This window comes from Triticum dicoccoides, chromosome 2A (genome assembly GCF_002162155.2).
Source record: "Triticum dicoccoides isolate Atlit2015 ecotype Zavitan chromosome 2A, WEW_v2.0, whole genome shotgun sequence".
NCBI lineage: Eukaryota > Viridiplantae > Streptophyta > Magnoliopsida > Poales > Poaceae > Triticum > Triticum dicoccoides.
This window is the reverse complement of record NC_041382.1, coordinates 629,279,623-629,300,717: the sequence shown is the minus strand read 5'-3', so window position 1 is coordinate 629,300,717 and position 21,095 is coordinate 629,279,623. Positions and strand designations below refer to the sequence as shown.

The 21,095-nt window shown below is 50.8% G+C and overlaps 1 protein-coding gene across 1 annotated transcript; it reads left to right on the top strand.

The window, feature by feature from the left end:
• The first annotated feature begins 1,061 nt into the window (after positions 1 to 1,061).
• LOC119359732 (protein G1-like4) lies at positions 1,062 to 2,936 on the top strand. The gene is made up of 3 exons (XM_037625832.1): positions 1,062 to 1,206; positions 1,310 to 1,396; positions 1,772 to 2,936. The coding sequence occupies exon 3, from the start codon at positions 1,783 to 1,785 to the stop codon at positions 2,386 to 2,388; it is 606 nt and encodes a 201-aa protein (XP_037481729.1). The 5' UTR covers positions 1,062 to 1,206; positions 1,310 to 1,396; positions 1,772 to 1,782; the 3' UTR covers positions 2,389 to 2,936.
• Positions 2,937 to 21,095: the final 18,159 nt, after the last annotated feature.

The window sequence follows — 21,095 nt, the reverse complement described above, 5'->3', positions numbered from 1 at the left end:
TTTTCCATGTAGTTCATCATGAAGAATATTTTTTTTCACCGTATGACAGAATGTCACTCAAATATGAGTATGCAATACATCAAGGCTTAACTATACCAAGGCATATATGTATGTCCTGCATATTGTTTTCACAATGCGAAAGTCTGGCCATATTGCACACTTGCAATTGGAAATTGTCCATCCTAGTCCATCCTACTCCTTCAAACTACCAAAATCAGGTCAAATAAACGCTGATTCTAGTGGACCATGGCGCATGGAATGACATGCCTAGATTATATATATTGGAGAGTGCAACAGGGAATGATAAATCTGTGATTTAGTGGCCATGTTACGGTATTCCAGAAACATACCACTTAGTTTTTATTAGCCCGTTTCTGTGAATATCAGGATCAACACTTATCAGAACAATATCGAATAATTTATTTTCTTTGTCAGAATACATACTTCATAGTAATGTAAAGGAGTATTTGATCTCGTAAACATGTACTCCCTCTGTTCACAAATGTAAGATGTTTTGGCAATAAACTGCCGAAACGTCTTACTTTGTTACAATACATACTTCATAGTAATGTAAAGTATTTGGTCTCCTAAACATGTATTCCCTCTGTTCAAACTGCCAAATGGTCTTACATTTATGAAACAGAAGGAGTACTGTATTAATTAGTACAACATAACGGTGAAAGTAATGGGTTTAGACTGTTTGAACGTACAATAAAGGAACCTAATTGCTTACTAGATATTTGTTGCCAAGTTGGTATGATTGTGAAACTTTAGACCGGTAACATCAAATGACTACCAGTTAGAAACAAGTCGACACCCCCATTAGGCCGTACACCGACCTATCAATTAGAAAAATATTTACTTTTGTCATGTCACCTTTCATCTCTCACTCGGTGTCCCTGCTTCACCCTTCAGCACCTAAAAGCCCTAGCAGTACTAGCAGTGCATCTCCTCCACTCTCTCACTGGTCACCACTGTGTACCCCATGTCTCAGTCATTTCACATCTCCCCTTTTTAGGCCAAACAATACATCCACCACCGCCGGCATCCCCCCCTAAAAATAGAGGCAGCAGCATACAATTCCCCCACACCATCACAAACAGATGATGAAGCTGCTGCTCTCCCAGCATCTTCCCAACCACCAGATGGACCTATGAGAGCCAGCACAAGCAACTGTTGGCTGTTGCTGGCTACCACCACCACCGAGTAAGAAGCAACAGATATGAGCTTTTCCAGATCGCTCTCTCAAAATAACCTTTCTTTCTTTCTTTCTTGTATGTGTCCTCTGATGTTTTCCATCTTTGTGCAGATTCTCAAGCCAACCTCCATCACCATTTGGCTTTGCCCAGTAATTCCGAGAGCGCCAAACCAAGATCAGCTGCCAACACCACCAAAGGTGATTCCAAAATTTTCCTTTCCTGAAAGATCTCCAGGTTCTTTGTTCGTCCTAAATATTTCTGCATCTACTGCTTATATAGAAAGTTAAAAGCATCAATTGCAGTGGCGAATGGTGAGGAGAGAACCAGCTGCTACCAAACAGATCGCTAGCTCAAGTTTATATATATGTACACATGTAATCATTGACCTCATCATGGTTCTCGAATATGTAGGAGCAGTGCTATTTCTTTTCTAATAGCAAGTAGTAGTTTATTTCATTTGTTTAAGCAAACAAAAGTGTAAGAGAATGCCCTACAGAAGTTAAATAAATAGAAAATAGTTTCAGATCACAGTCACACTTGCTTGAGTATGATTCCTTCCCTTTCCTGCTCAGCTAGCTGATCCATGGACCTGTCGGCGAACCCGGACAGCCCTCTCTCTGGAGGGGGCAACGGCGGCGGTTCCTCGAGCAGCATCACCTCCTCGCTTTCCGTGGTCTCAGGGGGCACTCCGCAGTCGCCGAGCAGGTACGAAGCGCAGAAGCGGCGCGACTGGAACACGTTCGGGCAGTACCTGCGGAACCACCGGCCGCCGCTGAGCCTGGCTCAGTGCAGCGGCGCGCACGTCCTGGAGTTCCTGCGCTACCTTGACCAGTTCGGCAAGACCAAGGTGCACGCCTCGGCCTGCCCCTTCTTCGGCCACCCGAGCCCGCCGGCACCCTGCCCGTGCCCACTCCGCCAGGCCTGGGGCAGCCTGGACGCCCTCGTCGGCCGCCTCCGCGCCGCCTACGAGGAGAACGGCGGCAGCCCCGAGTCCAACCCGTTCGCGGCGCGCGCCGTCCGCCTCTACCTCCGCGAGGTCCGCGAGCACCAGGCCCGCGCACGCGGCGTCAGCTACGAGAAGAAGAAGCGCAAGAAGCCGCAGCAGCTGACCGGCGACAGCAGCGGCAGCAGCTTCCACAGCAACCAGCACCAGCCCCCTCCCGGGGCGCCTCCCGCCGCCGGTTGCTGAGCTGATCGATGACGAGGACCCGCCCCCAGCTGGTGGTCGATCCATCTCCTATTTGGCCGGTATGCCAGATATATTTTATGTGCGCTCGCGTATGCATGCATGCGCGCGCATGCTTATGGCTTTGCACTTCTCATTTGTGCGTGTTTGTATCAGCTAGTACTGTCAGTTGTCGTCGTCGAACACTGCTGCATTGCTCGTGTTTCGACCTAGTTGGCTTTCATTAGCTTGGGTTAATTTCTAGTCGAGATTATTACTAGTTTAATTTGCTTCCATGTAGGATCGTGTCAAGTAAAATGATTTGCTGTAGTGTGAAGTGAAGTGAGGGGGACATGCATGCAGGGAGAGATAGGAGATCTCTCTTGCTACAGCTAGCTGCATGTGTGTGTGTGTGTGTGTGTGTGTGCGTGTGTGTGTGTTTGTGTGTGTGTGTGTGTGTGTGTGTGTGTGTGTGTGTGTGTAGTTCGTGCAAGATTGTAAGTCTGTAGCGCAGTGTCCGTTCTGCGGTCTGCGCATCATGTGTCAACTCGATCTAGCATCGCTTATTGTTTCTTGTTTTGCTTCCTATTCCGTTTCCTTTTTATGGTACCGAAAGGCAGTGATCAGGTACAACTACTGGTACTGGGTTTGATGTGAACGGTGCATGACAAGTTGCATGCAACGATTGAGAGGATGGCACAGTGCCTTTGCCTCGCACCACATGAGGATCGCAAGCATATGCATGCATGTACTATGCAGCCAGTGTTTGATGCTGGATGCATGTGGCTTGTGGTTTTCTCATGGATTTCTGAGTACTTCTGTCCTGTAATGCACGAGGGATAGCTGTTTATTTCCATGTGTTCTTCTGTATTCCTGGTACTTGAAGCATAATATATGCATGCATGTGATAGGGGGTTGAATGAGTTGCATATGTTATTCTTGTTGGAGTTATTATCTATGATCTGTGTGCTTGTCGTTTTTGCTGTTATTTAGTCTGACCTCTGAAATCAGTGTGCTACATATGTTTAACATCTCAGTCTATCTTTCTGATGGATTATACGATTGTTAAAAACATGCGACCTGCAGATTCACTTAAAGGCTGCAAGGGTTTCATAATTTGAAAATGGAACACATCAGTATCATTTTTTAAGGCACTTTTCTTTATATGGAATAAATGAACCAACCATTACAAGGTCTTCATACATGTGAATATGGTCCAGATAGGTCAAGAGAATACACTGAAAAATATAGCCATATATTGTCAAAATTAGAGATTTAGAAATGATAATAGTTAATTTTGGCATGTGTATGGTACTGCATTCAAATCGGCATAGGACTGTTTTTTCTGTTTTGCTGGGAGTTAGTGAGGAAAGACAATTTGACTTATGCTCCATTTGGCATTGCCAAAAATTATGAATATCACGTTTATCCAACCAGCTTAAAGATGTCTACTTTACCATTTGTACAACATTTTTTACCTTACAAATTTGGCTATTTTTAGCAGAAAATATAAATTTTGGTCAACAGAACACAATTCAGTAACCGCAAACTAAATTTCAAAATGAGTACATATTCAAGCTTCTGTGAAAAAGAAAATTTATTATACTGGAAAGAAACGGATTAGCATGACATGTGGTATGTAAACCTTCGTATTGGTCGAATCTTCACAAATTAGCTCAGCCATTAGGCAAGACTAGCTAAATACCCATGTGTTGCAATGGGTGCATGTCTATTATAGTGGTTCAGCATAGGAACATTTTGATTGGGTTGATAATGAGATATGCTGCGGGGAGGAAATCCATATGCAAAGGTAAGGAGATATGATGTGATTGAGATTGAGATTGAGATTGTGCACGTACAGCTACATTAGTTTATTTTGTTGTTTGCTTGCAAGGGATTTCTTGATACTGGCAATTATTATTTGATTTCTGTTGATTGCTTTGCGAAGGATTTCTTTCCCAGAAACGATGAGGTGCGGTCGATTTGAATTTTCAAAAAAATAGGGGTTATCGCATGGTTTGGAAAAAAAGTCGGTGAGACGGAACACGAATTGATAGAAGCGGTGGAAGTGATGAAAGCGAAACCAACAGACTCTCCATTAATAGTATTAATGAAAGCGAAACCATATCCATTTTAGGAGGTTCACAATTTCTTGATAGGTACGAGGTTCAAAATAATCTCATTCGACGGATCAATATCTGAACTAAGCATACATGTAGTCTGTTTCCAAATAGGCCATGTATGTTTACTAGTCAAATTGATATTGCTACCCTAATTAGGGGTGTGCGCTCGTGTTGAGCTATATATTCATGTAGGTTTTCTCACTGAGCTCATGATAAGCACCAAATTGGTCTATACAGCCGTGTTATCCCGCTACTACGAATAGGGAAAGTGTTAACACCATGTGACCTAATTCGCTACTCCCTCCGTTCTTCACATGTATAAGATGTTCTATTTTTTTCAGAGTCTAATGTATATAAACGCATTTTAATGTTTGTTTACTCATTTTAGCATGTACGTAGTCCATATTAAAATGACGCACTGTCGGTGCACACAAGGAGGGGTCTTATTTTATACCCCTCTACTTGTGCACGGACAGTTGAAGCCGCGCCTGCGGCCATGCCTGGCAGGGCAAAGGAAGGAAGCAAAGCCACAAGATAACCAAAGCAACACCAAGCCAGAAACACGAAGAGCAGAAGGGCGAGGTGAGCATCCCCAACAAGGCCCTTGCCGGGACGGCCTCCACAGCCCCGGCAAGAACCTTGCTGGGGCAACTTGCCCAACACCAGCAAAGCCGCCACCCTTGAACCCAAGAGTTCCAACACCATCAACCACTTTGAAACCGAGGCTCGAGAGGCACCTCCATGGTGGCATGCAAATCTTTGTGGAGACCAGAAGGACGATCCTCGGCAAGATCCTTGCCAAGGGTACCTGCGAGACCCCCGGCAAGACCCTTGCCGGGGACGACCACGACGTCACGGCAAGACCCTTGCCGTGGCCCCGGCAAGACTCTTGCCGAAGACATTCGCGGGGCCACGACCATGCCCACATCTTCCCAGACTCCACCGCCGTTTCCATGCGGCTGCCAGCGCACCAGCTAGGCAGGCACCTGCGTGGCGACGTGCGACCTCTAGGCCAACTCAGCAAGCACCTGCGTGGTGGCATGCATATCTTCATGAAGACTCTGCCACCACACCAACTCAGCAGCCAACCAGCGTGGCGCTACGCGCCTCATCAGTCCGGACGCGCGTTGAAGCCAGGTGAGGCGGCGACAGCTGGGACGAGCTTCCTTGTCGTCCCCGGTAAAGCGAGAAGGGCATGTCGGTAGCGCATTAAATGCGTTTTGTCCTACAGTGCCAGGTGATAGGCTTGACCGCTGTATAGCTTTCCACCTCCTGTGTGCCACTATGGCAGCCCCTTTGGCTATAAAAGGAGGCCCGAGGCGTACTAGAGAAGCATTCAGATCTTTTGGACGACACATGAATCGTAGCTAGTTCAAGAACTCAAGAACACTCAATTATACATCAAAGCAGGACTAGGGTATTACGCATCCTCGCGGCCCGAACCTGGGTAAACGATCCTCGTGTTGGCTTCTAGACTCGCTCTTTGCACAACCTCGCGTCCACCAACCGTAGCAAAAGGGATCCAAGTGATCCCATAGGTGTCGTTTCCCCCGACATCTCTGGCGCGCCAGGTAGGGGGTGCATGCTGTGGGAATCTGGTCTTGGAGCCGACGCGATGACTCTTTCATGGGGGTGGTTCGAAGGGAGAAGGCGATGTCGATTGGTCGCCCTCTGGTGCCAGCCGCAGCTTCGATAGCCATCCGTGTGGCCCCGAAAAGCCAAGTCATGTAAAAATTTGACTAATTTCATTCATATGAGTCTGTCCTCCTCGAAAGATCTATTTCCTTGTATGGGAAACCTGCACACAATGGGACCCTTCCGCTATTGGCAACGCCCTTGTCTCTGTCTCGAGTCCGCTCGACAGTTTATGCGGCCGTGCCGAGAACGGCAAGGTGGCCTACCTGCTACTAGCCACGCTCTTGTCCTGTTTCGAGTCCGCTCGACATTTCAAGCGTCCGCGCTGGGAGCGGCAAGGTGGTTTGCCTGGCAGCAAGCGCCTTCCCGGTAGGGTGCTAAGGATCCGTCCTCAAGGCACCACGGCATGGGTTTACGCGCCGGCAACCTTATCTCACCAAGCATAGGGTGCAAACATACAAAGAAAGATCTAATGAGAAGATAGCATGCATGATATTGGAGTACTGCAGAGTTATATTACATCAAATAATCGCTGCTGTTCTAACTTAAGATAAAACTGCCTTGATCTTGAATTCGCAGCAGCAACGAGAAACGGGGTGCCTAGTCCCGGTGCTGGCCCTCCACCCTCTCAACTCCATCGACGCAGTTGATGATGGGCTTGATACGCTCCTTGAGCTCCGCGAGGTCAGCCTCCTCCGGCAAGCTCTCCAACGCGTCGGCAAAGTTGACACTGCGGTTCCAGAACGCCACCTTGGTGAGTACCTTGGTCAGGGCGCCCCGGCAGAGCCTTCGGGACTCGTTCGCCAGATAAGTTGCCTGGTTGGAGCGGAGCTGCTCCAGCGCTCCAAGAACGCCCTCGAAGAATAGGGTAAGTTTGGCTTTGGGACTCATGTTTGGCTCCGGCAGGTACCTCACATTCGGCACCCCCATGGCGGCCAACTTCGTGGTGATCCTGCCGGCGACGTCGGCGAGGCGGCTGAGCCAACGGTTTATGCTCTCCGCGTACTCCTTGTGTTCGGTAGCATCGTTCCTCCGCAGCTGCCTCTCCTCCTCCAGGCCCTTGGCCAGGGTCTCTTCCCAGGCCCTGACTTCCGAAAGAGTCCCCTCAAGGCCCTCCAGCTTCAGCTTCAGGTCATTGATGGCGTCGTTGGCCTTGGAGAGCAGCTCGACCTTGCCAAGGACTGTGGCATGTGCCTCCGCCAGAGCACCATTGGCCACATCCTTCTCCTCCGTCAGCTTCAGGACCCGTTCCTTCAAACCATCCCACTCCACCTCCAGCTCCGCCACCTTGCCGGCATGGACCAGGGCTTGAGCATTGAGTGCCTCCTTGTGCCTGTGCTCCAGCTCCTGGGTCCACTGCGCGACGAGCTTCTCGACCTCCTCATCCTGGCCGCGAAGTGTGGCGGCGAGAGCCTCCTCACGAGTGGCAAGGTCCTCCAACTCGGAGTTCAGCTCGGCCTGGTGCTGGTGCCGGGCGGCCTCGTCCTTGGCGGCATGTTCCCTCGCCACCTCCTGGGCTTTCTCGACGTCAGCCTACTTCATGATGAGCTCCTGTTTGCGCTCAGCCAACAGGTCCTGGGAAGCTTTCAGTTCATCATGGGCCTGGTGGAACCAGGCCTGCGTCTTAGTGACGCGCTCCTTGAGGTCCGCCTCCGCTTTATCCACCGCCGACATCCTGGACTTCGCCTTGTCTAGGCGGGCGCGGTGAAGCACCTGGAGCTTGTAGAAGTTGACGCTCATGGCCCGGAGGAGCTGCTCCTCTTGGAAACCACCGCCACCGGCGCTCGGTTCATCAACAACCTCAAGCCTGGCGGCTACGAGCACCTCATTATCGAACACCTCCCCCTCGGTTGGCGCCCTGGTGCTCGCCGTTCCTGGGAGGTGGACGACCAGGTCGTCACACACCTTCAAATATTTTCCCGAGACAGAGGCAGCCGAGGAGGAAAGTTGATCATCGACCAACCCTTCGCTGGAAAGCCCCTTGCCGGCCTCCTCGGCAGGCCCCTTGTCGGCCTCTTCAGCTGTGGTCTTGGCGGCCTCCTCGGCGGTGATCTTGTTGGCCTCGTCCTCGGAATCCTTGGCGATCTCCTCGATGATGGTGTCAACATCCTCCCGGACTTCCGAGGAAGGGCCTGGATACCAAGATGGGGAATGAGACGGAGCCAAGACAGAGATTCAGAAAGAAGAAGAAGGAACAGGGACGAGAAGCGAACCACTTACCCGCACCAGGCTAGGAAGAAGTGGCACCTTCCCCGCCAACGTTCGTTGCCGGGGCAGAACCACCGGCGCCCAAGATCGCTCCCTCCTCCTCCATATGCGTGGGCTCGGTGGTTGATGCCCTTGCCGGGGATGCCCCTCTAGGCGGCGTAGTCGAGGGGGCGGCGTGTTGGGGGTGGCCCTCGGTAGATCCTCCTGCTGCCGTTCTCCTCCTGCAAACCCGACAAGGTCAGCATCAAAGATTCACACACCAAGGCTCATCGGTGAAGGAGTGATTGGCGGGCTCACGCCGGGGGCTGCATCGGGGGCTGCTGTCCGGGATGCTCTCCACCAACAGCGGCGTGTGCAGAGTACCCGCCGGGGGCTTGTTACCCGATGAAGCCTTGGCCCTCTTCGCCACCCTCTGCGCTAGCGTCTCCGTGTCCCTGTGAGGATGACACCAAATAAAAGGAAGATAGCACAGACGTTGAAGGACCTGAGGGGGGCAGAATACTTACTCGTCCTCCACCTCCTGCTCCACTAGCTTCCTCTTCCTTGCCGGGTTGAAGGACCTGAGGTCGAACTCGGCCTCCAAGGTGCCGTCCGAAGGAGGAGGAGGAGAAGGGGATGGGGTCCGATGCCGCTTGGACGAGGAAGAAGCAATTGCTATCCTCTTCGCCACTGCGGCCTTCACTGTCTTCTTTGTTGTCGCGACCTTCATCGCCCTCGTCTCGCGCACGGACTGCCTCTGGGCCAGCTACCACTGCACGATCCGGCCGGGCCGGACTGGCTCGCCAGAGGAACCACGCCGCAGGACGTGCCGCCTCCCTGCAGTCGGGCGGTCGTTCACCTCGACCTCCTCTTCGGACAACTTGTCGTCCACCTCTTCCACAAGGGGAGCCTCATCGCCGATGCCGCTGGCCTTCCTAGCAGACTCCGCCCACTAGGCGAGCTCCCTCTCCTCCATGGCTGTGTCGACCTCATCCTCCATGCTGCCAGCGCTGCCGGCCACCCTGGCGAGCGCCGCCTCTGCCGCCCTGGTGCCGATGTAGTCTAGCTCCGCCTTGATGGTGTCCTGGATAAGCAGCGGCTCGACGCGGATATACGCCTCCGACAAGGTGTCGAACAACTCTTGCACCCACTCCACTGGCGGCTTGGCCCAGGCCGGGTCAAGGCCATGTGCGTTGAAGTCCGGCATCATGGCGATGATGGCAGACTGACGATAGTTGTTGCTCAGTGGGACCACTCCCGCTGGCAACCCGAACAGGGGCCCCTTGATGGCCTTGCCGGCCTTCGCGGCCTTGCCGGTCCTCTCAGCCATGCCGTCGCTGCCCACGTCAAGCTGAAAGAGCCTTTGACAGAAATGGGCATGCCCCATCACCGTGAAGTTATGCTTCAGGCCAGGGCGGAGCCTCTTGACGTCGGCCGCATTCCTGAAATCCCAGGCCGGCCTCCCCTTGTTGTGCAGCGGGGCGATTCAGCGATGCATGAAGTTCGCCCCAATCATTTCGAGGGTGAGCCCGACCATGGTAAGGCAATGGATCTTGGTGGTGACGATCGAGAGTTTCTTGTCATTGGCATCGAGGTCGCTCCAGTCGCTGCCGCGGGTCAGCGGGCTCTGATGAACCCAACAAAACTCCTGCGGGTCATCCTCCTCGATCTAGCACCACCGGCCCCACCACTCCTCCCACCTCTCCTTCTGGGCACCCTTTGGGTACGTGCCTTTCTCCTAGGTCCTTGGTATCCAGGCGATGCTCTCACAGATGGCGCCCCCTAGTTGGATGGGATGGAAGAAGTAGTGGCGGAAGAGCGTCGTTCTAGGGAGCACCCCGGCAAAGCCCTCGCGGAGGTGGACGAAGAGAGCCATGCACGCCACTGCATTCGGCGTGAGATCCAAAAGATGGAAGCCGTAGGTGTGCATGACGTCGTTGAAGAAATCAGAGAAAGGGGGGCAGAGCCCACAAGAGAAGATATCGACGAAGAAAGGGTACCGATTTGGGCCCTCCTTGGCAAAATCGGCGGGGACGACGCGCGTGGCAGGGTGCCCCGTCGTCTTCCTCCCCCAAAGGGGCAAGAAGAGGTCCTTGAGGTGGATCGCATCGACCGTCAATGGGAAGTAGGCAAGCTTCATCCGCCGCGCCGCCGACTCGATCTCCGACGCCTCCTTCTCCCAGGCATCCTTGGCCGCTCCCTTGCCCCTGCTGGTTTTGGGCGCCATGGCAGCTGGGAGGGGCGAAGGATCAAGAGCAATGGGGGCACAGCGGCAGCAAGTAGAGGTGAGAACTTTGAATATTTCGCCTGAGGAAGAAGAGAGGAACGACAGTTCCGAGATTGGGAGAGGCGCAGAGGGTAAATGAGCAGCGTGCGTGCGGTTTTTTCCTTTTTTATGGGGAAGGCGACCTCTTTACCATTTACCACGATGTAACGCATGAGGGCAGGAACCGCCCTACGCATGACCCCCATGTCGCGCATTCAACGCGGGTCGTGGGGATGTGCAACGGGCGAGGGAGTTACTGCGGTACAACTCGGCCCCGCGTGCCCGCGTACCGTTTTGGGCCTAGCCCAACAACGCGTCGTGCCTATGTATGGTCCAGGCCCGGGGGCTCCTGTCGGTGCACAAAAGGATGGGTCCTATTTTGTACCCCTTTACTTGTGCGCGGGTAGTTGAAGACGCGCCTGCGGCTACGCCTAGCGGGGCAGAGGAAGGAAGCAAAGCCAAAAGATAACCAGAGCAACACCAAGCCAGAAACACGAAGAGCAAAAGGGCGAGGTGAGCTCCCCCGGCAAGGCCCTTGCCAGGACGGCCTCCACAGCCGCAGCAAGAACCTTGCCGGGGCAACTTGCCCAACACCAGCAAAGCCGCCACCCTTGAACCCAAGAGTTCCAACACCATCAACCACTTTGGAACCGAGGTTCCGGAGGCACCTCCATGGTGGCATGCAGATCTTTGTGGAGACCAGAAGACGACGATCCTCGGCAAGATCCTTGCCAAGGATACCTGCGAGACCCCCGGCAAGACCCTTGCCGGGGACGACCACGACACCACGGCAAGACCCTTGCCATGGCTCCAGCAAGACTCTTGCCGAAGACTTCCGCGGGGCCATGGCCAGGCCCACATCTGCCAAGACTCCACCGCCATTCCCATGCGGCTGCCAGCCCACCAGCTAGGCAGGCACCTGTGTGGCGACGTGCGGCCTCTAGGCCAACTCGGCAAGCACCTATGTGGTGGCATGCAGATCTTCGTGAAGACTGCCACTGCACCAACTCAATAGCCAGCCAGCGTGGCGCTACGCGTCTCATCAGTCCGGACACGTGTCGAAGCCAGGCGAGGCGGCGATAGCTGGGATGAGCTTCCTTGTCATCCCCGATAAAGCGAGAAGGGCACGTCGGCATCGCATTAAATTCGTTTTTCCCACAGTGCCAGGAGATAGACTCGACCACTTTATAGCTTTCCACCTCCTGTGTGGCACTATGGCAGCCCCTTTGGCTATAAAAGGAGGCCCGAGGCGTACTGTAGAAGGATTTGGATCTTTTGGACGACACATGCATCGTAGCTAGTTCAAGAACTCAAGAACACTCAAATATACATCAAAGCAGGACTAGGGTATTACGCATCCTCGCGGACCGAACCTAGGTAAATGATCCTCGTGCTGGCTTCTAGACCCGCTCTTTGCACAACCTCGCGCCCGCCAACCGTAGCAAAAGGGATCCTAGTGATCCCATAGGTGTCGTTTCCCCCGACACGCACATAGGATGCGAAAACATTTATACTCCTTAACAAGAGAAGTTTCATGACAGCTAAGAGTTTAGATAAAATGGCAAAGTACTATCAAGGGTTTAAACATGACTTTGGAGTTAGTACCCACAAGTATTTGCTCAATAACTGAATTGTTGGCGAGGATTGTTGTGACCATATACATCTGAATGAATGGAGAGGAATGAAAAGCTTCGTAATGATGGCATTACTCTGCTTAACTACTACTCCCTCCGTTCAAGAATATAAGGTGCATCAGTTTTCGTGCAAGTCAAATGATTGTATGTTTGACCAAGATTATACAAGAAAATATCAACCTTCAATACCTATAGATAAAATTTGAAAACTTTTCATGATGGATCAAATGATATGAATTTGGTAATACAGATATTGATATTTTTTCTAGAAACTTGGTCAAACATGCACATGTCTGACTTTATAAAAAGTAATACACCTTATATGTTGAATGAAGAGAGTGGTATATATACATGTGTTGATCTTCACTTGTCTCGTGTATCTCAAAGGTAGAATTCCATATACAGAATAGAGTGTCTACATATACAGAATAGAGTGCTTGTTCTTAAGTAAACAAGCTAAGTAAATGATTAATTATCTAAGTGAAATTGAATAGTTGCACATTTTAAAATTATTGTACAAAGAGCACAAAATAATGAAGTAACAAAAATGTGAAACAATTTGCTTGCCCCCAAGTCGCTTCTCTCTGACGACACAATGGTGACCTAACCCTATCACAATGCCAATGTTCTCTCCTTGCCTCCCTCGATCTTCTTGCCGCTACCAAAGACATTCGACGGGCAAGCCGGGCTACCAAGCAAGCTGGTCGTGGCGATTTCGTTGCTTCACCACTCATGCTGACAGCTTTGGGCACTGAGGTGGTGGCCTCGACTAGTCTCCTCGGCCACCTGGACAGGGAGATGTCATATGTGGTGTCAGGGTTGCAGTGTCGGCCTCCGACACCAGATATGAAGACTTCCGCCCCTGCCCCCTTAGGCGCTTTCGAGCCCACGCGAATTGGTTCATGGATGCATGCCTAGTGGCACTGAATCCAAAATTGGTTGATGTGTTGGCATTAGGGTTTTGTGACCAAGAGAAATCTATCACTCCTTGTGATGGTCAAGACACCTATGGGCGTTGTATTCCTCCTTGAAAGCGATGGTATATATGGTTCTTTGTACTTTCCCCTCGCACTTCCATCTCTCAGGTGAAAATCCTAAATCTTCTTTTGGGTGTCACAACGTTCTTGGTGATGCAAGTGTCGCTACTTTCTTGGAGGTGTTGTCTTGGTAGCATGTGTGGAATATATGGGGGTGTTGCTCTGGGCGGTGCCGCGGTCGAAGTGGTGCTATCATCGTTGTTGCTGGCGAGTAGGGTTTTTTCTTAGCTCTTTAGGGTGCCCGTGCCCATTATGTGTTCTCCCCATTGGCCAATGATCGACATTTGCATGCCTGGACAGCTAGGGCTATGGTTCCTGACTGTCAGTGGTAGTAGGGCGGCAGCAAAGTCAAGACCTAGATAGTTTCTTCATGTGGACTCTGGTTTCCTTCTTTGGTATTTGAAACTATTACTCAATGGTGCCTCATGCTTCTTTATTGACCTAGCCAGTAGCTTCATATCTTTATGTTGATTGTCTATGGATGACGAAAATGACGGTCTCAAGGTAAGCATGGTGTAGGAGAGCCGACAAGGTGGATGTAATCGGAGTCCTCCACCTCAGTAGTCTCATTGCCAATGTGCGTCCAAATTCTAGGGTGAGCATTGTTATCGACTGATGGTGCGAAGCCCTTCAATATAGGGTGAGGGGAAACGATCCTCCTACGATGATGGATTATATACAAAGGCATGTCCTCCATGGTTTGGCTTGTCTCCCTATTGTGTCAGTTTCTTCCTCTACCCTGGTGATCTGGTCGCGACGGGCTTCATGATTTCAAATCGTGATTCTTCTTCCCGCCTAGTTATTTGCCCATTATTGACCATTGCTTTATATGATGTTCATCAGCACCTTTCTTCCTCTACTCCAATGATCCCGTCGTGAAGAAGGCTTCAACAGTTTTTAGTTGTGACTCTTCTTTTAGTCTAGTTATTTGCTTGTTGTAATACACTGATTTGTAAGATGACCATCAACACCTTTTATCGTGCCATTTGGGGATTTATTTATTTAAAGTCATGCATAATGCCTTCTTATCTAAAAATAAGGCCAATGATCCGCGTCAGTCGACCGTGTGGGAGCCACAATTCACCTCGTGAATCATCGATTGCATCTCCCCTATCTGTTAGATCATGCGTCTCTGTCATTGTCCCCCTGTAACCCAGTCGCACCAGCTCGCATGGGAGAGAGCATCAACGAGCACCGCTGACCCCACATTTTTCTTGGCACAACACACCACCACCTCCTCACCCCCCCTCATGTGCTCTCCTCCCCGCTTACAACGCCGACATCGCCCCGCCAGCTTTTTGCATGTGTCCTAATAACCTACAAGTATAGGGGATCTATCATAGTCCTTTCGATAAGTAAGAGTGTCGAACCCAATGAGGAGCAGAAGCAAATGACAAGCGGTTTTCAGCAAGGTATTCTCTGCAAGCACTGAAATTATTGGTAACAGATAGTTGTGTGATAAGATAATTCGTAATTGGTAACAAGTAACAAAGTAACTAAGGTGCAACAAGGTGGCCCAATCCTTTTTGTAGCAAAGGACAAGCCTGAACAAACTCTTATATAAAGCAATGCGCTCCCAATGACACATGGGAATTACTTTCTAGAACTTCCATTTCCATTACCATTCTTCAACTCAGAACAATCATTGGCGTAGTGTCCAGTCTTCCGGCACTTGTAGCAGGTGACATGACTTAGGTCCTTCTTGGTGGGTGTTCCTGGGTTGGAACGGTTCTGATTATTGTTTCCTCCGTTCCCATTTCCATTCTTGGGGCCACTATGGTTATGTGAACTTCCTCCATTGTGAGTGTGGCCTCCATGGTTATGGTGAGTATGTCCTCCTGAGTTTGGGGTAAAACGAGGCTTCTGCCGAGCTCCAGAGTTATACTTCCCCTATCCATACTTCCTTTTGCGGCTCTCTATCTGCTGCTGCTTGCCTTCAATCATAAGAGCCCTGTCTACCAACTCCTGCTAGTTGGTGAATATTGCCACCATCAAATGCATACTCAACTCATCATTCAGCCCTTCCATAAACTTCTCCTGCTTTGCAGCATCTGTGGCCACATCCACTACTAGGAAAAGGCCTACTAATGGCGCACCAGTTTTGCCTACTAATGGCGCATCACTGGTGCGCCATTAGTATCACGCCACTAATATTTTTTACTAATGGCGCACCACTGGTGCGCCATTAGTATATGGTATACTAATGGCGCACCACCCAGTGCGCCATTAGTATATAACACCATGCGCCATTAGTATGCCTCCCAGGGGCCATATTTAACCATGTGCTTTGGCACACGAATGGCGCACTGCGGATAGATGCGCCATTAGTATACTTGGCATACTAATGGCGCACTCTGTCTTGATGCGCCATTAGTATCCTTTGGCATACTAATGGCGCACCTTGTGGTGGTGCGCCATTAGTATGAATATTTGGTTTTTTTTACTTTTCTAATTTTTGCATAGGTTACAAAATATATTATTTGACAGAATATAGACAGTAGCACACAGCAACAGCAGATTCATCCAATACAATAGAAGATTAGTCTCCGAATACAATTCATCATATTAGTCTCCGAATTCAAAAGACCGAACAAAGATAAAACATTAAAAGTCTCGAGACCGCGAGTATCGAGTTTGTCTTCACATTACAAGTCGATATCAATCATCTAAACTACCATCACATAGAAGAGAGCTGCGGTCATCACGATGAGCATCATCGCGATCAAACTGGTCTTCATCCGGTTCCTCCAACGCTCCCTCCTCTCTCCCGCTAGATAGCGGGCGTATCTAGATTCGGCCTCCGCCCTAGTGGTGTACCCTTTGTAACTATTACCGCTGAAAGGGTGAACCTGTCTCCGACACTCCTCCCAGTCGTCGTAGACTCCGGGAACCTTACCCTTGTACACGACATACGACGGCATCTCTATGCACAAGCCAAACAACAGACAATACATACATAAGCAATATATAAGGATGCAACAAAAGGATTGAAAGAGAAAAGCAAGACATTAATAGCACGATTCATGGTCCTACTAATAAATAGCACTGATTACATCTAAGTTGAACGACTGTCCAAACCAAAGAGACATACAATTCATTAAAGTTTAATTACAACATGAGCCAATCAATGTTTCAGAACTACACATCACTACTTTTGACTCGACTCATGGACAGGAGCGTAGATGAATCCGCCGTCTGTCGTGATGGTCATGAAATCGCGGGCGTTGTCAGCCTGCATTTATAGCATTCCGTCTATCTCAATGCTGGATGGTTGATATCTAAGGAAGAACTGCCCCGAGGTATGAAGGACATCTTGATGGATGATGTCCGCAAACTCCGACTGGATGCGAAAGAATTCTTGTCTGGTGTCCGCGTCCTGGATTGCCGACAAGCTCGCGGCCCAATCTTTGAGATTATTTGGTAGCAGAAGGTGATGATGGTCCCTTACGATCGCCCGCATGTGATGGAGGGCGTAGTAGGCATCCTTCTGACCGCCAGGCGGCTGCTTGATGCAGCAGAACATCGTATTGTGGGCGAACACGTGCTTGCCGTACTTACGAACTGCCCTGATCAAGGTGCCTCCAGATTTGGTGTACCCAGGGAGAACATCATCAAGAACTTTCTTGATATTTGTGTAGTCTATCTTGGAGTTACAGTCGGGTCGAAATACGTGGCCATGGAATATTTCGGGCTTAAGAGGATGAGTGTGCAATGTGTGTCACTGCACAGAACACGGAATGTTAGAAAAAAAAAGAACGATCGAAATCTAAGAAATCATATGTTACGGGGCGGTTAAGGGATGACTTACTCGGGAAAGTAAGGCACAAGGAAGTTATCCTTATCTGGGTTTGCCAGACTGACGTCTTCGAGGTGTGAACTCGCGACTTGGCGGTCCCCAGTGCTGCTCAAGAGCTTGGCACGCATGTAGAAGGGGTCGACGATCACGATGTCCGGGGTCTTGTCTCTAATGATCCGCATCTCCATACTCAGCGAAAACAGCCAAACGAAGGTGTAGTGCAGCGGATGATGGTTGAACATAGCAAAGATGTCATCAAATCGCAGGACGATCGTACCCCCGATGGCGCCATCCACAAAGCCCTTGCCCTCTGGCACCTTGGCCACGAAAACCGGGTATGCCACATCATTCTCTCTGAGACGCCGCTTCTCCAAAGAAAGAACACTGTCGTGCAGACTCCGCATAGCACCGGTTGCAGCATTGAGCATATTTGTCGGTATCTTTGCCCTACCCGCCACATGTGCCCTCCTCGAGATATCCTTAGGTGAAGGTGGCCCGTCCTGAGCACGGATCGTACTCGGTGCCGGCTGGCTCGCACCGGCGGCCTTTTTAGTCGGCCGTTTCCGGCCCTTCTTCTTGATCTGCTGTAATGGGACCGAGTTCTGCTCACAGACCGCATTCTTGAGCGTGTTGGGGCTGATAATATTTGGCACCTCCGCTTTCTGAGGCTCGATGAAGGCGGCAGCTGGAGGCGTCTCCTGAGAACTGAACGCCAGACGACGCCTGTTGCAATTGGGTTTCTCTGCCGTACCAGCTAGATCGCGGTCGTCTTGTTTGGGTTCTTGAGAAGGAGGCCCGCAAAACTCGTCACCATACCCATGTTCGGCAAAGTACTTATCGATGTTGGTAAATGTACCATCGTCGTTGTCGTCGTCGTCCGGATCCTGTGCCATATGCATGTCCGGATCCCGTGCCATAGGGATGTCCGGCATGTCCGGTAGCGTTGCGGCATTCTTGCCATGGCTTGGCGCCGGCACGACTGGCGGTCTTGTTTATGGGGTGGTGTCCCCCGCCCCCAAACAAATCTGGCTCTTCGGCCAAAGCAGGGGCCAACTTAAGCAGGCGCTCAGGGTCATCTCATCTTCTTCGTCGGCCCCAATGGGTTGAATCGGAGGTAACAGCTCGTCGCAGCCTGGCAGCACCCGAACTACTTCAACCCTATACATTGTGGGTGGCATCAGATTACCATGGAACACGGGGTTGCCCGGTTGAACGATTCTGCCCTTGGCGACATCGACCAACTCGCCGCCCACGAAGTGCAGGAGAGTGCAACGAACATTGGCGGCGCCCTGCAAAAACATGTAGGGTGTCAGGGATGCCAGTCAAAGGCAGGGAGATGAAGTCCTCGGCCAAGAGGCTTAGTTACCGTGATGCCGTCGAGCTCAGCTAATGTCGAGGCACCGCCAACGGCAGGCGTGCAACTGACGGAGGGGCCGCTTGCTGGCGAGGTGCCGGCCGGTGTACACACGGGTGCATTAAGCTCCAATGCCGGTGTCGGAGACACCAATACCGCCGCCGCCGGAGACACCAATGGCGCCGCCGCCGTAGACACCAATACCGCTGTCGCCAGAGACACCAATGGCGCCGCCTGCGCGTTGTGTGAGTTGCTAGCCGTGAAGCTGGGAATCGGGGGCGGCCCCTGTTGGCCACTCGCAATCCACGTCGTTATCCCATGAATCAAGGTAGGCATAATGCCGGTAAGCGTCGATCCCAGTTGTTGTTGCACTTGCTCTTGGACCATCTCCGGAATCCGCACCACTTGCGCCTTGAGTGCTTCAACCTCGCATGACTGGCTTTCCGAGCTGGTCTTTTTCTCCTTTCGCCCACCAGCGCCATAGTATGACGACCATTTTGTGGACAAGCCTTTGCCGACCACACGACCAACTGACGTCGACTTATTGAGCTTATCCCTGTTTTTCATTACATTCAATGCCCTATTCAAAGGGGTGTCGAAAGGGGAGCTCTGAGACGACCCTGCACTACTGCTTTCTTTGTCCTGCGGAAGGAACGTGAACCATTTAGAAAAATTGGGGATTAATTAGAATGCAACCATATGGAGCTAATTACGCGAGGGTGTATTCCTTACCAGAACAAGCTCAAGCTCCTTGGTCTTCGGATCCGTGGTAAGCTCCTTTGTTACCGGGTCCTCCTTGTACTGGGCCCTGAGAAAGTTCCTGGTCTGCTTGTCACTGTATTTCTCGAAGCGGGGCGGTAGGCCTTGCTCGGCACGCTCCGCCTCCTCCTTGTCCCATACAGGCTCCGCCACTCTGTAACCGCCGGGACCGAGTTGGTGGACCCCTATGTTTAACTGCTGCATTTCTTTCCCCCACTGACTTGATTCGGAGGTTGCGGGGCTCTCGCACTTGATCTTGAACTCCTTGTAGTCATCTTCGCTCATCAAAGGATATTTCTCCTTGATCTTCTCATAACTATCACCTTTGTCAAACATTGCCTTCACCGTGCTTTTCCAAGTAGACAGGGCCGTGCTCATCGTCGTGAGGGCGGCACCGTTCACTTTATTACCCGAGAGGCGTGTGTTTGCGAACTCAGCGGGGAACTTGTATCGTTCGTGCAGCTTCGTGAAGAGGAGGCTGCGCAAATTCCCTCAGTCCTTATGCCTTAGGTTCTCGGTGTTGATCGAGGCGGTGCTCCGAAGAATGCACCCAAGCTGAATCGAGTACCCCTTGACTACGTGTTTGGGCGCCGTCGGATGCCCGTCGGAGTTCACTTCAGTAAATTCCTCCCTGACGGTGCCGAGCACGTTCGGGCGCTGGTCCTTCCATTGCCTCTTCGGTTGGCTGCCATCTGTGCGTGCGCCGCCATCATCAATGGTGGCATCTGCGGCGCCATCATCAGTGGTGTCATCCCCGACGCCACTAGGGGTTGTGTAGTCAGGATCGGTGTCTTCCGCGGCGTCCTCATAGCGGTGAGGTTCTTCCTCCAACTCCTGGGATAGCTCCCAGAATTGCTTGCCGCCCGAACCGCCGGCCTCATCGTTGTGGGCCATGTTTCGCTCTAAATAGGAAAAAAGTTTGGTCAAAAAGTTGGTTATTGTCAAGGAACAAGATCATGGTCTCATCATTTAGGGTTTGTCGACACCGAGGCATCCTAAAAGCTAAGCTTTTATCATTTAGGGTTTGTCGACGCCGAGGCACCCTAAAAGCCTAAGCGTACATCATTTAGGTTCTCATTGACACCGAGGCACCCTAAAAGCCAAGGTTTCATCATTTAGGGTGTGTCGATGCCGAGGCACCCTAAATGCTAAGTTTTCATCATTTCGGGTTTATCAATGCCGAGGCATCCTAGGTTGGGTCTAATCACTTGGCACTAATCAGTTGGCTCTATTGCCGCCTATGTTGAGTTTATCATCTAGGGTTTATCGATGCTGAGGAGAATTTCTAAGTTGGGCCTAATCACTTGGCTCTATTGCCACCTATGGTTTAATGCAGCAAGAATAAAGGGGCAGTTGATCCTACTTAATTAAGTACTAAGATACCCCGGCCCATGCATTAGTAGCAAGTACCTCATATGTCCGATTTTTAGCAAAGTCATGCTAAAATTCATGAAAAATTTCAGCATGACCTTTGCTGAAAACAGGACATATGGAGTACCCGAATTTGCCAGAACGGAAGTTAATCGACATTCCGGCAAACTCAAGGGCCTCTCGGGGTACCTGCAAAATCATCACGACACGAAGGGCCTCTCAAGGGCCTCAAGCAGCAGCGGCGTCTCCCAGGACCCCATTTTTTTGCTAAATTTCTTTGAGCAACAATCAGAGCAGAAAATTCAGCATATTTCTATACAATTTTTTGGTATATATCAGGTTTTGGCTGCATTTGCAAATGCATTCCATGTACTGCAACCCTCGAGAATTCCTAGCATGAGGTTTGTCCATCACTTTTGGCTCACATATTAATCTACTCATCCTATGTCAATATCCACATGCTATGTCATCTGATGTTCCTGAATCATTGTAGTTTAGGCACCATACAAGATTGTTAGTTCAATGTGCTTTATATCCTAGTTATACTACTGCAGGAAAGGAGGATCATC

Bases quoted from the DNA above. Each gene is read 5' to 3' on its own strand.
- LOC119359732 (XM_037625832.1), top strand. From the start codon at position 1,783: ATGGACCTGTCGGCGAACCCGGACAGCCCTCTCTCTGGAGGGGGCAAC.